General features: G+C 38.5%; 1 protein-coding gene across 3 annotated transcripts in view; it reads right to left on the bottom strand.

The window, feature by feature from the left end:
• The window catches only part of Tip60 (Histone acetyltransferase Tip60), a 60363-nt gene extending 45410 nt beyond the window's left edge, over positions 1–14953 (bottom strand). For all 3 annotated transcript variants that reach the window (XM_076189467.1, XM_076189468.1, XM_076189469.1), the window contains exons 1-4: positions 14891–14953; positions 9156–9213; positions 4972–5040; positions 3047–3228 (exon numbers count right to left, since the gene is read on the bottom strand). In XM_076189467.1, coding sequence (XP_076045582.1) covers positions 3047–3228; positions 4972–5040; positions 9156–9213; positions 14891–14935 — 354 coding nt within the window. In that variant the 5' untranslated portion in view covers positions 14936–14953. The remainder of the gene's footprint in view (positions 1–3046; positions 3229–4971; positions 5041–9155; positions 9214–14890) is intronic.
• Between the last annotated feature and the right edge of the window lie 275 nt (positions 14954–15228).

Raw genomic sequence — 15228 nt, 5'->3', positions numbered from 1 at the left:
TTTCGTCCTATTTTGTAACCAATCTGTGAAAGCTCGCTTCTTCTCTTCTACAACCTTCTTTGTTTCCTCATCCCACCACTCGCTACTCTTCCTTCTATTTCCTCCCATCCTTCACTCCCTCCCACTCCTCTCTCAGCTTCTTCTTGTACTCCTCCTTTTCCTTCTCATTTAAGCAGTTCACTTTTGGGCTTTGATGGATCTGGAAAAGGCTTATGACAGGGTGGACAGGAAGGCACTGTGGGAGGTTTTGAAGATATATGAGATAGGAGGAAAGCTGTTAAAAGCAGTCAAAAGTTTTTACGAGAGTAGTAGAACTTGTGTTAGAATTAGAAATGGAGAGAGTGAGTGGTTTGAGGTAAAGGTGGGACTTTGTCAGGGATGTGTTATGTCACCCTGGCTGTTCAATTTATGCATGGATAGGGTGGTGCGAGAGGTAAATGCAAGGATAGTGGGTCGGGGGTTGGAGATGATTAAAGAAAATAGAGAAAAGTGGGAGATAAGGCAATTGTGCTTGCTGACGACTCTGCACCTGTAGCAGGATCAGAGGAGGGATTGAGGAAGTTAGTGACAGAGTTTGAGAAGGTGTGTGAAAGGGGGAAGTTGAAGATAAATGTGGGTAAAAGCAAGGTGATGAGATGTACAAGGGGAGAGAGTGGCAGGCTGGAAGAGAGTATTAAGGGAGAGAGACTAGAGGAAGTGGACAGTTTTAGATACTTGGGTGCAAATGTGGTGGGAAAGGGAGGAGTGGGGGTGGAGGTAGAATGTAGATTGAGAGAAGTGAGTAAATGCCTTGGGGGATTAAAATGTATAATGAGAAATAGACATTTGGGAATGGATGCCAAGAAGAGATTATATGAAGAAGTGATTGTGACAGCAACACTGTACAGGGCAGAAACATGGAACATAAGAGAGGAAGAGAGAAGGAGTTTGAATGTGTTTGAGATGAAATGTCAGATAAGTATGATGAGAGCATTCACTCCATCCACCTCTGCAATCTAGACCTCTTTTACTAATCTTTTTTCACTCATTCTTTCCATGTGTCCAAACCATCCCAAAACTCTTTCATCAACCCTATCTCCCAACTCCCTTTCCAGCCCTATTCTCCTTCTCACCTCATTTCTCACTATCCAGCCTTATAACCCCTCTCATACTTCTCAGGCACTACAACTAGGTAAATACATTCAAACTCCTCTCTCTCTTATGTTCCATGATACCTCAATCAATCAATCAATCCATTGCTTGGGATCTCTCTTGCAGCCCTGAGGAACTTGGCCTTGACCATTGGGTTTATAGGTCACTCAGTGAAGATTGTAAAGTTCTCTTCATATGTAACCAAGTCAAGAGACACATCTACTTTAAAAATCTACCATTCCAGAATTACTCATTGGGGTTTTTATCATCTGATTAATCACTGTTGCCTCAAGTTTCACTATATGGGAAACACACATCCCCATAAAGACTGGCAATGGTCACAGATCTCTCTGTCCTCCTAAAATGACTGTTGTCCAAAATCTTGGGTGTGAATAGAATTTTGTCCACAGAGATGTGATCTTTATCTATGCATGCACATACCTATTTCATTGATAAAATCTACCTATTTCTCAATTCTATTGGCCCCCTTTTATTCAAAAGAAATGTTACCCTCAATTATCTATTTTTTTATGCTTCACTGCTGTTACCCACAAAGTGAGGTCACTAGGCATTAGAGAAACATCTTCACACCACTTCCACTCATATCACAATTCTCCCTTTCATTCATTCCCACTTGAATCATGTGAAAACTGCACCCCATTTCTTCCCCCCAGCAATACTGCCAATTCATCACTAATGCACCCTCCTAACTGAACTGATCATCACCTCAGTCTGTACATTCTTCTCCAAGTCACTCTGGACCCTATATATTTTCACTTGTTCAGTATCCTGACAATGAACTCTTAAAGCTTCTCTTCCCACATCTGTCCAACTCTCCATTGGTCTAACCCTTGTTCACATTCCCAGCACCATCAATTCAAGAATCCTTTATAGATAGCCTAATTCATCCATTCTCTTCAATCAACCAATCATTGCCTTGAGTTTCACCGAGTGGAAAAACTGCAGCCCCTCACTGGCTGGCAACAGTCCTTAGAATTTCCCAAAGAGCTCTCTGAGAATAAATGTGATTGCTGCAAGTGTTACATCAGTGTAGGACTCTCCCTGGCTGAAAGTTGTAGAGGGGAGCAGTTGCCAGTTGTCAGGTATCCATGTATGGAAAAATGTAAGAAATACAGCAGAAGTTGATGGAGAAAGATCTTGGGCCCAGTTCTGAGACCAAATCTCATTCCCTTAGGAATTGACCTCCTGATGGAGATGCTGGGGTTGACTGGTTTGAGAATGGCCAGCTTAGTTGTCCATCTTGTCACACCACCATATGCATGTAGCTGTCATAAGTCCCATCCATTCTCATATGACCAAATCACATTAGGCTGGCCTGATTTATAACTCCCAATCCCATCTTTGTCAATTCACAAACCCTATCATTCCTTATTTTTTCATATTTCATAATTCCATAGTGCTCAACCACCATATTTTGACCACCTTTACACAATCTCTATCTTGAATTCATCACCCATACCTCATTCCCAGATAATGAATATACTTAAAAAAAATGGGGGGGGGGATTATGCAAAATCTAGTGTCAACAAATTCCAAACTACGATGTGGATAAGAAAAACAAAGCTCTAATATAGGACCCTGTATTAACCAGTAGAAAAGAAAAATGGGGAAACAACACAACTAAAGCACAACTCAGTATCTTGATCACACAATTTCTAAGACACAGATAAAAAAAAAACATAAACACTCAGCTCAGACAGCAACTAGAAGACAAATCCAAAGATTCAGTAACATAACATAAAATACAAAGTTTTCTCTGCAATTCATATGAACAGTTTTTTCACAGCTCAATGGCAATTATGTATTGAAAAACATAACTGCGGGGTAAACTAAAGACTAATCTCAGGCTTCCTTGCAAATACTGAAATAAAAAAGCAACTTCACAAAAACTAACCGCCATGGGACCTGGGAGAACTGGTGATGATGGCCTCGAGTTAGGATTGGTGAAAAGTTTCTTTGGAGTGTTGATGCCTGTGTTGAGGCCTGTTGTTGTACTACCCAAGTCTCCCCGTGGATACTGGATCTTCCGTGTATCCAGGCGATCCTCCCCAACCCATTCATCCAGGCGTTTATTATCTGTAAAGGAAAAATGTAGACTCAGAAAAGACTTGATACAGATGTTTAAAGTTCTAAAGGGAATTGACATCAAAAGGGACAAAATTTTCACACTGAATGAGAATCCGACAAGAAATAATGGTCTCAAACTGTCAGGAAATAGATTTAATTTGGAAGTGGGTAGAAACAACTTTTCCAAATGTGTAGTTAATGAATGGAATAAACTTCCTGCAAAGGCAGTACAATGTAGTTCAGTTTGAACCTTTAAGATTCGTTTTGATAAACACCTAAGCAAGATGCTGTAATACCTGCCATCCATTTTATGTTATTTATTTGTTTGTTATTATGTCTGTTTGTTTATTATTTCCTTGATTATCATTTAATATTATCTGTCAATTCATTATTATTTACTATTTACCTGTTTGTTTATTATTTAACTTTACCTATTTATTTATTCATCTTTTTTATCATTATTTACATTATTATAATTTTTTTTATTTATTTATCTATCACTATTATTTTTTTTTTCATCCAACCTAGTTAAAGACCAAAAGGTCTCCTGTTGGCATGCTCCTCCTTTGTAATCCTTTTGTACATACATATACCAAAGGCTTTTTCCCCCTACATGGGGGGTAGCCAAAAAGAAAAATGCATAGAAACCCCTCCCACCCATTCCATTTCCCCTCCACCCTCCTCCCTAGGCACCTCCTGGATGACGGGTCATCCCTGCATCCTGTCCACTGCCCTGGGTCAGAAGCAGTGTCGCAAGACACAGCACATCCATAGCAAGGCCACGTCATAAATTTTGTAAAGTGAATAAAACAATTAGCAAGTCCTTACATATTCCAAGCATTACAAAGGAATATGATAATCTGAGATACTTGCACACGGAGACTCCTGCAACTATACATCAAGGTACAGTGACTTAATGCACTCCAGTGCAACAGGCCAACCTCTAATATGTACTACCCAAAGACCCATAAATTACCTCACCTCAACCCTTCACAGCCAGAACCATTTTTTTGGACTGAACACAGAATTACCCATTTCTTTATTCATTTCTCCTGAACCATTGGCAAGACCTTATTCTTGGTCTTCCCTCAAGTTCACGCCATCAACTTCTGCCTTCCACACTCGTTTTGTTAGCCTTTCTTCACCCATCCTTTCCATAGGCCCAAACCATCTTAGTATTCTTTGATCAATCTGTCAACTCTCCTTCTATCACTGCTCTACACCTCACTTCCACATTTCTCACTATCAATCCACCATACTTGATAAACACTTCATCTCAAACACTGTTAGGAATTTCCTTTCTGCCTCCTACAAATAGTCACTGTTCCATATAATGCCATGAGCATAATCTCTCCCTCATAGTCTTCTTGTTTGTTTTCATCCTAATACCTATTTCTCATGACTTTTTTCATCCACCCAAGACAATTCCTTCCTTTATTCTATAATTCACCACTCCAATTTCTCTATTCCTGCTGTATGTGATGCCAAATACTTAGTTTTTCATTTCCTCCAGCTTCTCACTCTTTAAATTCATCTCCACCATCACCTTTTGTACATTTCATTTACTTTCAGTTTCCTCCTCTCACATAAGCACCCAAACTCTACCACAAACTGCTTCAGTCTATCCACCAATTCAGCTATAAGTGTGGGGTCATCTACAAAGAAATGACTTACCTCCCACTTTCTTTGAAGAAAGATGGAAATGAAGAATATATACATAAAAAAATGTAACAATAAATTACTTATACTTACAGTCAATATAATGAACATAAAACGTCCGGCCATCGTCATTTTCCTGTATGCTGATAATCTCTGCAAGAGCTGCAATACAAAGCAAATATATATAAATATACATAGCAAAATATCTATGATACATAAATGTACCAAGAGTTTTTTCCCCTTACAAGGAAGGTTGCCAAAGTCAAAAGGAATAATTCCACTCCCACCCATTTCATCCCCACCTACTCCATTCCCATTCACCACCCCTCCCTCCCTCTTTTCTTGGCTCCTCCAGGATGATGGGTCATCCCTGTATCAGAGGCAATGCAACAAGACACAGCACATCTAAAGCAAGACCACTTCATTTAATCAGCGACCCCCCTCTCCATTCCCTCATGCAGAAAAAGAGAAGGCTGGGAGAAATATCTTTGGGCTGTGTCAGAATATCATTCACACATACTCCTAACCCTCACCCACTCACTTTCATGCATAACAGCATCATACATACACAACCATTCTCCTATCACCCCTATCTTTTCTCTTCCTCAATCCATCCATCTCATCCTTGGTTGCTGCCTCATGTTCACTCCATCCACCTCTGCCTTCTACACTTCCTTTACTAACCTTTCCTCATTCCTTCCTTCCATGTGTCCAAACTATCCCAATACTCTTTCATCAACCCTAACTCCCAACTCCTTTTCCATCCCCACTCTCCTACTCACCTCATTTCTCATCCAGCCTGGTAACCCCCACCATACTTCTCAGACATTTTATCTCAAACACATTTAAACTCCTTCTGTCTTATGATTGACTGATTTATGAAGTTTTTGGTTTGAAGGCCAAGCTCCAGAGCCGGTAGGCCATTCAGCGCATTCTTTCTGTCTTATGTTCCATGTTTCTGTCCCATACAATGCTGTCAGCACAATCACACCTTCATACAATCTCCTATTAGCATCCATACCCAAATGTTTATTTCTCATTACTCTCTTTAATCCCCCTAGGCATTTCCTTGCTTCTCTCAATCTATATTCTACCTCCACTTCCACTCCTCCCTTACCTGCCACATTTCCCCTCAAATAACTAAACCTATCCACTTCTTCGAAACTCTCTCCCTTAACCTCTTCAATACAAGTCAAATATTTGTGCACACATCAGGTTGCCTGATATACGATAATGCACCACAATGCGCACATTACAAAATACTGTATAAAGTTACTGCTGTTATACATGTGATTATGCCTGTTCACAAAATGTGGGGGTCACTCAGCTACAGTTACATACATATACATATACCAAGGCTTCTTCCCCCTTACTAGGGAGGTAGCCAAAAAGGACAAGGAACAAAATCACTCCCACCCATTCCAACCCCGAAAACACTCCACACCCCTCCACCCTCCCTCCCATCTTAGCACCTCCTAGATGACGGGTCATCCCTGCACCCTGTCCACTGCCCTGGGTCAGAAGCAGTGTCGCAGGACACAGCACATCCACAGCAAGGCCGCTTCATTAAATCGGCGACCCCTCCTCTCCGTCCCCCCATATAAAGGAGAGGACGGGGAGAAATCAGGAAGCTGATGCTGGTATCCTCATATACCCCACTTGCGGTTCATGACTCACACACAGGCGTCATCACATTCAAGAGATTAATATTCACTCCCAATTTGCTGCCATTCTCTCCCCCTTGTAAATCTCATCACCTTTCATTTACCAAGACTTATCTTCAACTTCCTTCTTTCACACACCTTCCCACACTCCATCACTAACTTCCCCAGAGAGCAAAAACTGACATATCTCCCACTTTTCTCCATTTTTTTCACCACCTCCAATCCCTGGCCCATTACCCTTGCAATTACCTCTTGCACCACCCCATCCATGTATAAGTTGAACAGCCACGGTGACATGATACATCCCTGGCAAAGTCCCACCTTTACTTCAAAACATTCGCTCTTTCCATTTCTAATTCTAACACAAGTTCTACTACTCTTGTAAAAACTCTTGACTGCTCTCGACAGCTTTCCCCCTATCCCATATATCTGCAATACCTCCCACAGTGCCTTCCTGTCTACCCTGTCATAAACCTTTTCCAAATCTATAAAGGCCCAAAAAACATCCTTACCTTTTCCTGAAGCTTTCTCACATACCTGCCTTACTACAAAAATCTGATCCATACAATTACTACATGTCCTTAACACATTCTGTTCCTCATCAATTACTCCCTCTGTTTCTCTCTTAATCCTCTCAACCATAAGCCTTCCCAACTACACTCAACGTACTGATCCCTATGAAACTACTACCCTCACACTTGTCATTCAATCTACTGCTTCCAGGTCTCTCTTGCAGGAGACCTACAGATGTTGAATTCTTTAGGGGACAACTGAGGATGAGATGGATGGATGGAGTAGCTAACAGGCAAAGTGCCCCCTTAAAAGACTTGTATGACCATCAAATGCCATGCCTCTGGACCAGGTCAAGACTATGGTCACCCCTTACCACAGCACTTGTATTTATTTTATATTTTTGTATATGTATGCTTTCATTCCAACAATTTCATTTCTCTTTTAAATAGAATAAAAAGAATGTTTCTGTATATCACATAACAAGGACATATGTATAGTACAAAGATTGTAAACTACTGTATAACAACAACAAATAATTAAGAATCTCATCCCCATTGTTGTATATAGTATCATCAGCATTTTGAATAAACAGATCAGTCATGGGATTAACTTTAAATATCCTAGCTATTCTTATGGATGAATACCAGCCGTTTGCATGATATGCTTACTAAAAGTGTGCTTAAGGGAAAGTTATACAGCGACAAACTGAATATGTTCTGACAGGTATATTCCAACAAGATAGCTGTTCTTTAAAGAACAGTAAACTGAATATGTTCTGACAGGTATATTCCAACAAGATAGCTGTTCTTTAAAGAACAGTACCAGCCATTTGCACTATTCATAGTGTGCTTAAGGGAAGACCATACTGCAGCGAACTAAATGCTCTGACAGGTACATTCTGACAAGAACACTACCAGCCGTTGGCACTGAGCACGGAAGTGTTCATTCCAAGAGTACCTCAGGGAACCATACCGTGTCATGCTCAATGGTGTGTTCTGACTCCTCTTATGAAAAACTTCCCATGCCTTCCTCTCCCTGCCACTTGTTTCAGACTGGACACTTAGCTTACTTCACACGGAAGTAACAATGGGGTGAAGGGGCACTGTCTGTTAAGCAAGGTGGCAAGCAGGTGATCAGGATGTGTGGAGAATGACTATGTATGGATTTACCATCATGCAAGGAAGTGAGGGATGGGAGTTGGGGGTTTGGGGGTGCTTATGAGTGAATTATATTTGGATGCAGCCCAAAGGGATTTCTTGCCATCATATATTTACCTGCATGAGGGGATGGAGTCACTGATTAAGTGAAGCAGCCCTGCTGTGGATGTACTGTCTTACTGCATTGCTTTTGACCCAGGGCAGTTAGCAGATGCAGGGATGTTGTGTCATCCATGAGGAGCTGAGATGGGAGGGTGGAGGGGATGGTGGAAGGGAGGGAGATTGGTGGGAATAGGTTCAAGACTGATTTGGCTACCTTCCTTACGAGGGGGGAAAAAACTCTCAGTATTTAGACAGATAGAAGAATTTTGTACCAATGCCTATTGATTTTACTCATCTGGGAACTTTTGATCTTTACTGGGTTACAAACTATCCCAATTGAGTTACTTAAATATCACAACAAATTTTAATCTAACAACTAACAATTCTATTCACCTGGGAGAGCTTTTCTCAATGTAAAAAAAGCAGACTTGGTGAACAAACAGTTAAACTGAATTTTGTCATTTGAAAAAAAAAAAAGGTCTTCCCAAGTGCTGTGATGGATGGGTGGTTGAATGGGTTTTATTTATTTTGATATGGGTGTGTACTTACTTCTGCCACCCCTTTGTACAGGGAAAGGTCTTCCAGTATGCATATAAAAACAGGGAAAGGGCTTCCAGTATGCATATAAAAACAAAGACATGGTAAAGGTCTTCCAGTATGCATATAAAAACAAAGACATGGTAAAAATAATGTCTGACTTTAACCTGAACAAAACTAACTCTATCAAGGAAGGGCTTACATACACACATATACTGTACAGATACATATACACATTCAAACATTACCACTAATGAATGTCTTTAAAAGAACAAATCAATCCAAAAAATATATATATACTTACGCCAATCACTAGAAATTCCCATTCTCACTGGCAGACGGCATCCCTCCGTGATATTGGCCTGTAGATTATGTCACTATTAGGTAAAAAAAATAATGAAAAAAAAAAGAAAAAAAAAACACATTTCAATTGCATCTATAGTATTCACTTATCTATACATCAAGGGCATCTTCCCCCTAACAAGGGCAGTAGCCAAGTCAAAGGCATGCACCCACTCCCACCCACCACCTTTTCCTCCCACTTATCTTAGCTCCTCGTGGATGAAGGGTCATCCATGTCTCCTGCCCACCTCCCAGGCCAGAAACAATGCAGCAAGGCACAGCATGTCTACAGCAAGTGTGCTTTACTTTACAGCATCCCCTTATGCAGAAATCTGAGAAGGCTGAGAGAAATCCCTTCCACACTCCTCCGGCACTCTACCCTCTCTTAAACAAACATTAAATAACCTCACCAGCCAGACCACCATCACTATACCTTTTTTTTAGACATTTTGCTTGACACCCATCCAACCCAGATGCTTTACCTGCTCTCATCATCCTAACAACTGCCTTCACCTTATTTTTCATTATTTCTCATTTATCACAGTCATTTTCTTAGTGCTTCCCACTACAATTACCTTCCCCTCACTCTTTCTTCACATTTAGCAACTCCCTAAAATACTCTGCCCATCTTCCATTATCAGATCTCCATCTGCACCTTTTACCTTTTCTTCTCTACTTGATTCGCCTCCTCTTCATCTCTTAATTTCCTTTCAAAACATCTTTTGGAAGGAAATTTCTTTCATACTCTTACCCCATTTTCTTTCATACTCTTACCCCATTTCACATCTGCTCTCCTCTTCACCTCCTTTATCTCATGGTTTACTTCTCTTTTCTTTGTACCTCTCATATGATTCTCTTGTCCTATTTTGTAATCAATCTGTGAAAGCTTACTTTTTTTCTACCACCTTCTTTACTTCCTCATCCCACCACTCACTACTCTTCCTTCTATTTCCTCCCATCCTCCTTGTTCCACACACCAACTTTGCACACCTTGTGACTCCCTCCTTGAACACATCCACACAAATAAAAGATCCAAAACCTTAGGGTACTGGTTCAAAAACTCCTCCTAGCCCTCTTATGCCTTTGCCTTTTTTAGGAAATGTCCCCTTTGGGGCTACAGGGAGAAGGAATCTAGTCCTATCCCTGTCCTGTTTTTATCGCCTTATACACATACCTGTACATGTATACTTCCAAAAATTGATTTAGGGTTAACTCAGCTCATGACCAATTCAGCCAACCAACTCGGCCACATGGATGTCCTGCCTCAACCCATCCATGGTTCATTAAAATTCACAATATAAAACACACTTGCATGTATTTACGGCCTTTAGAATAGAGATTGTAGAAGGAAATCTACCAAAGTCATGATAGCCCCTACTCATCCCTTGAAGAAATTTTGCCATCAGTAAACTACAATTAATGTACAATGAAGTATTGTGTGTACTGCAGACCCCATCCAATTGGGGGTGGGGGTGGGGGGGTGCCAGGACAAGGGTGGAGTAGGCTTGTGGCACTTGCAGTTTGCTTTAACAAAATTGAACATAGTGTAAGCTTTGTGGTTAAAGGCAGGAAAGTTTGTCATTATTAACAATCCAGTGAATGGGCCTAGCCAGAACATCTACAAGGCTGAGTTGGTCGATTTATGGGCCGAGTTAGTCATGGGCTGAGTTGGACCTACACCCCAAAAATTTACCCTAATAACAAGTACTTCCAAACTTGGTACCATGAAGGAATATCAATTCTATTCCAGTATCTTGCAAACACTTTAATTTTTTGGTATTTTTTAGTTGTGCATACCTACACAACATAGCTTTAGAAAATTAAATATTACTTTTGTAAATTATAATACATGAGCATATGTAATTTTCTTGGTGGATATAAATAAATAAAAAAATAAATAAATAAAAAATTGCTACAAGCAAATCTACTAACGAACAAAGCCACTAGGATACGGTCGAGACACCATGTTGTCGTCTGTCCAGTCCAATCACTGTCAGTTAGACAATGGCTTTCATGTTATGGACTGGGTGTTCTCCAACTCCAGGTGACATTAATAAGCACTGTTACAAAGACAATAGGGCTTCCTTGAACTTTATGAGAGAACACGGGGCTCTGCCGTTTTCTGTTAATTGCTCGAGGTACAATAATAATCAGGCCATAAACATCCATGACGACAATGACGACCTGGATGATCTTTAGAATTTGGGGTACCAATTTACTAAATGCAGGTTAGGTAACGTAAGATAGGGTAGGTTTGAATGGACAAATTTATCGTCCTTTCATTTCTTCGAGCTCAGCCTCTATCAAAAACATGGTGTATCATTCAACTGCCGCAACTTCATTCGTTAGTAAATTGGTTTTAGCAACTTTTTTGTTATGGAAAATCACTTATGTTGATGTATTACAATTTACAAAATAATCATGTTTCTATTGCTATATTGTGTAGGTGTGCACTTTAAAATTTTACCTATCTTATTTCTTTTTGGTATTCAAAAGACATATCTTTCATAGAACTATCACACTATGTTAAGTGAGATTAGATTAGATTAGTTCAGGTTAGCTTGCATTAGGTTAGGAGCTACTGTAAAACGTAATTTAATGTTAAGTATCCATGCTTTCATAATTCTGGAATTTTATCAGATGCATTTTTTTAAAATATGAAAGATTTTATCAGGTTATTATTAATTTCAAGTCATGATGGCCAAAGGAAGTATGCACAAAATCTTAGGAAAGTGTAGTCAGAATTTAGTGAATACCTTTTTATATAATTTTGTGACAAGTATTCAATGTTAATGTGTTTTGCACAATATTTTTAAGGGAAGTGAATAGTAAGTTTACTATGTCAAAGACATTGAGGTCATTCTAACAACTCAATCTATCTTGTAAGTCAACTGTACCAGCTCCATTTAAATAGGGTACATTTCAGTAATATTCCAATGTGTCAAATCATATAACAACTAGCAGAGTGCACAAATGGTGCAACTTTGTAGGTTCACTTTATGTTTATAAAAATAAATGCAAGAGCATTCACTATGAAGAACAAACTAAAGAGGTGGTCGCCGAATCTCATTAAAGACATTGACAGACTGGAAAAAGTACAATGGCGAGCCACAAAACTGATTCCAAATATCAAAAATAAATCATACGAAAATCGACTTAAGCACATGAATCTGTTTTCCCTAAAAAAGCGTAGACTCAGAGGTGACTTGATACAGGTCTTTAAGATTTTAAAGGGAATTGACAACATCAAAAGTGACCAAATTTTCACATTGAATGAGAATCAGACAAGAAACAATGGTCTCAAACTGTCCGGAAATAGATTCAATTTGGAAGTAGGTAGTAACAACTTTGCCAACCGTGTAGTTAATGAATGGAATAAACTTCCTGCACAGGTAGTGCAATGTAGTTCAGTTCGAAGCTTTAAGAATCATTTAGATAAATACCTAAGTAAGATGCTGTAATGATTATAATTTATGTTATATTATTTGTTTTTGTTTTGTTATAATTTGTCTGTATGATTTTCATTTATTATTAGTTATATGTCAATTTATTATCATTTACTATTTACCTGTTTGTTTGTTATTCAACTATACCTATGCATTTATTTATGTATTTTATTTGTTATTTACATTATTATAGTTTTAATTTATTATTATGTTGTTGTTTTTTTCATCCGACCTAGATATGGATCAAAAGGTCTCCTGTCGGCATGCTCCGCCTTTGTAATCCTTTGAGTTACCAGCAGAAATGAAGAGTGAGGAGGTTACACTTGCATGTACATCACAAAACAAGGTATTATTTTAGTTATGCACTACACGATATAACATTAGAAAATTAAATATCATTTTTGTAAATTATAATACATGAATATATGCAATTTTCTTGGTGGATACAAATAGCAAAAACCCTTGCTATAAGCAAATCTACTAATGAACGAAGTCACTAGGATAAGGTCTAGACACCATGTTGTCGTCAGTCCAGTCCAGTCACTGTCAGTTAGACAATGGTTTATATGTTGTGGACTGGATGTTCTCCAACTCCAGGTGACACTAATAAGTCCTGTTACATAGGCAATAGGGCTTCCTTGGACTTTACATGAGAACATGGGGTTCTGCCATTGTTTGTTAATTCCCCAAGGTACAATAATATTCAGGCTCTCAGCATCCATGATGACAACCCAGATGATCTTTAGAATTTCAGGTACCGAATTACTAAATTAGCTAGGTCAACATAAAAATGGAATTCCTGATATTTGAGCTGAAGTAGTTCTCTGGGATGCAGAATGTCACTATGAGTACAATGCAATTTGAATTATCCATCTAGCTGTCCTAGTTCATGAGATATTGTATTTTGAAGGGTACAAAATCAGGCCTATTTTGTCCTAGAAAATAAAGCCAAAACATGTTTAGGCTATAGCATGCTTCGACAGATACATCTGCATCAGCGGTTGAAATGTTGCAATACATTTGACGTTGTCATCCAATAATCCGCCCAGATAGGAAAAAAAAATAATTTGAACTTATGATTTCTCAGCTCTCCTATAATACCCTGCCCTGGTTTTGGTATTAGAATAATCCGTGAGACTAGTTTTTGTTTATTTGGGTCTGTTGCCCATTTAATGGAGTTTTTTTTATCTCATTTTTCATGTTGAAACAAACAAATTCACAATTTACTGCTGAATGCAGGCCGCCATGTTTATCTTATGTTTTTATGTACCAACATGTAACTGATGATGTGATTGGTTTATATTTACTACATAGTAAATACACTCACGTGACATTTTTATGAATTAAATTTCCCACAATATGTAAATTTGGCCGTTTGAATGGCATGCGCATAAAATGACACGCTATTGACGGACGTCATATACAGTGGCACCTCTAGCGGTGTTTGACCTAGCTAACTAAATATAGCTTAGGTTACATAGGTTAGATTAGAATAGACAAATTAATCCTTTCATTTCTTTGACCTTGGCATCTATCAAAACATGGCATTTCATTCAACTGCCACAACTTTGTTTGTTAGTCAGTTTTAGCATTTTTTTTATTAATTTCCAGCTAGAAAATCACATATTACATTGATGTATCATAATTTACAAAATTAATCAATTTTCTATTGCTATATTACATAGGTGTGCACTTCTAAAAATTTACCCAAAACAATTCCTAAAATCTTTACTGGGATATTTAGCACCCTTAAATAAGCCATTTCACTAAGCTGATGCTCAGAAATAACCAACTCTAAAATATCCACAAACTTAATAAATGAAGTTTTTCAAAGTGTATTATGCATTAAACCAAGAGGCTTGCTCTGTCAAAATATATCAGGACTTTTCCAATACTAGTCTAGTAACAAAGTACCAATGCCATGGCAATACAGGGTACACTTCAATATGTATACTATCCCATTTTGCCATGTTTATTCGCCTGCCGGATGACTTCTCTCACACAAAGGCAACCTTAAGATAACTTTTTGACAAAAGCTTCACTTCTATACATAGTAATGATCTGTATATCTGAAACTCCGGCGTTTTATAGAATTTGGCTTCACATGGTTGTGTGGGTGCTATAGATGTTTCATGTTCCAGGAGGGATATTATTAATATTTCAAACATATGTTCTACTACATAAATGTTTTCTTATAGAGGAATGCAACTTGGTCAATGCGCAACACTTATGTCATCTAAAATTGCCTTACCACTGAATCTAAAATTGCTGAATTCGAATCCTCAGACATTGTCATTGTTATGGTCTGCCAACGCCATCTGTAATGTTTACTAACAGAAAAAGAAGAGTGATAAGCGCAATAACGAACATATTTTATGTCAAAATATTATCATTCTAGTTAATTCTTTTATATACATTTTAACATGTTTTCAGTTTTCAATCAAAAAAATTATTTTCAGCCTTATCAAAAGAGTTAAAGTATTTTTATGGACATGTTTATTAGCGCTTCTATCCTTGTTTTACAAACTCGCGCTGGCATTATGTAATTTGTTTCATCCATATATCCACTATTACTAATTTCAATTTTTA

Source organism: Oratosquilla oratoria, chromosome 8, assembly GCF_046742065.1.
Source record: "Oratosquilla oratoria isolate Oo_2021 chromosome 8, ASM4674206v1, whole genome shotgun sequence".
Taxonomy (NCBI): domain Eukaryota; kingdom Metazoa; phylum Arthropoda; class Malacostraca; order Stomatopoda; family Squillidae; genus Oratosquilla; species Oratosquilla oratoria.
Note: the sequence above shows the minus strand (reverse complement) of the source record. Positions and strands in the feature narration are given on the sequence as shown.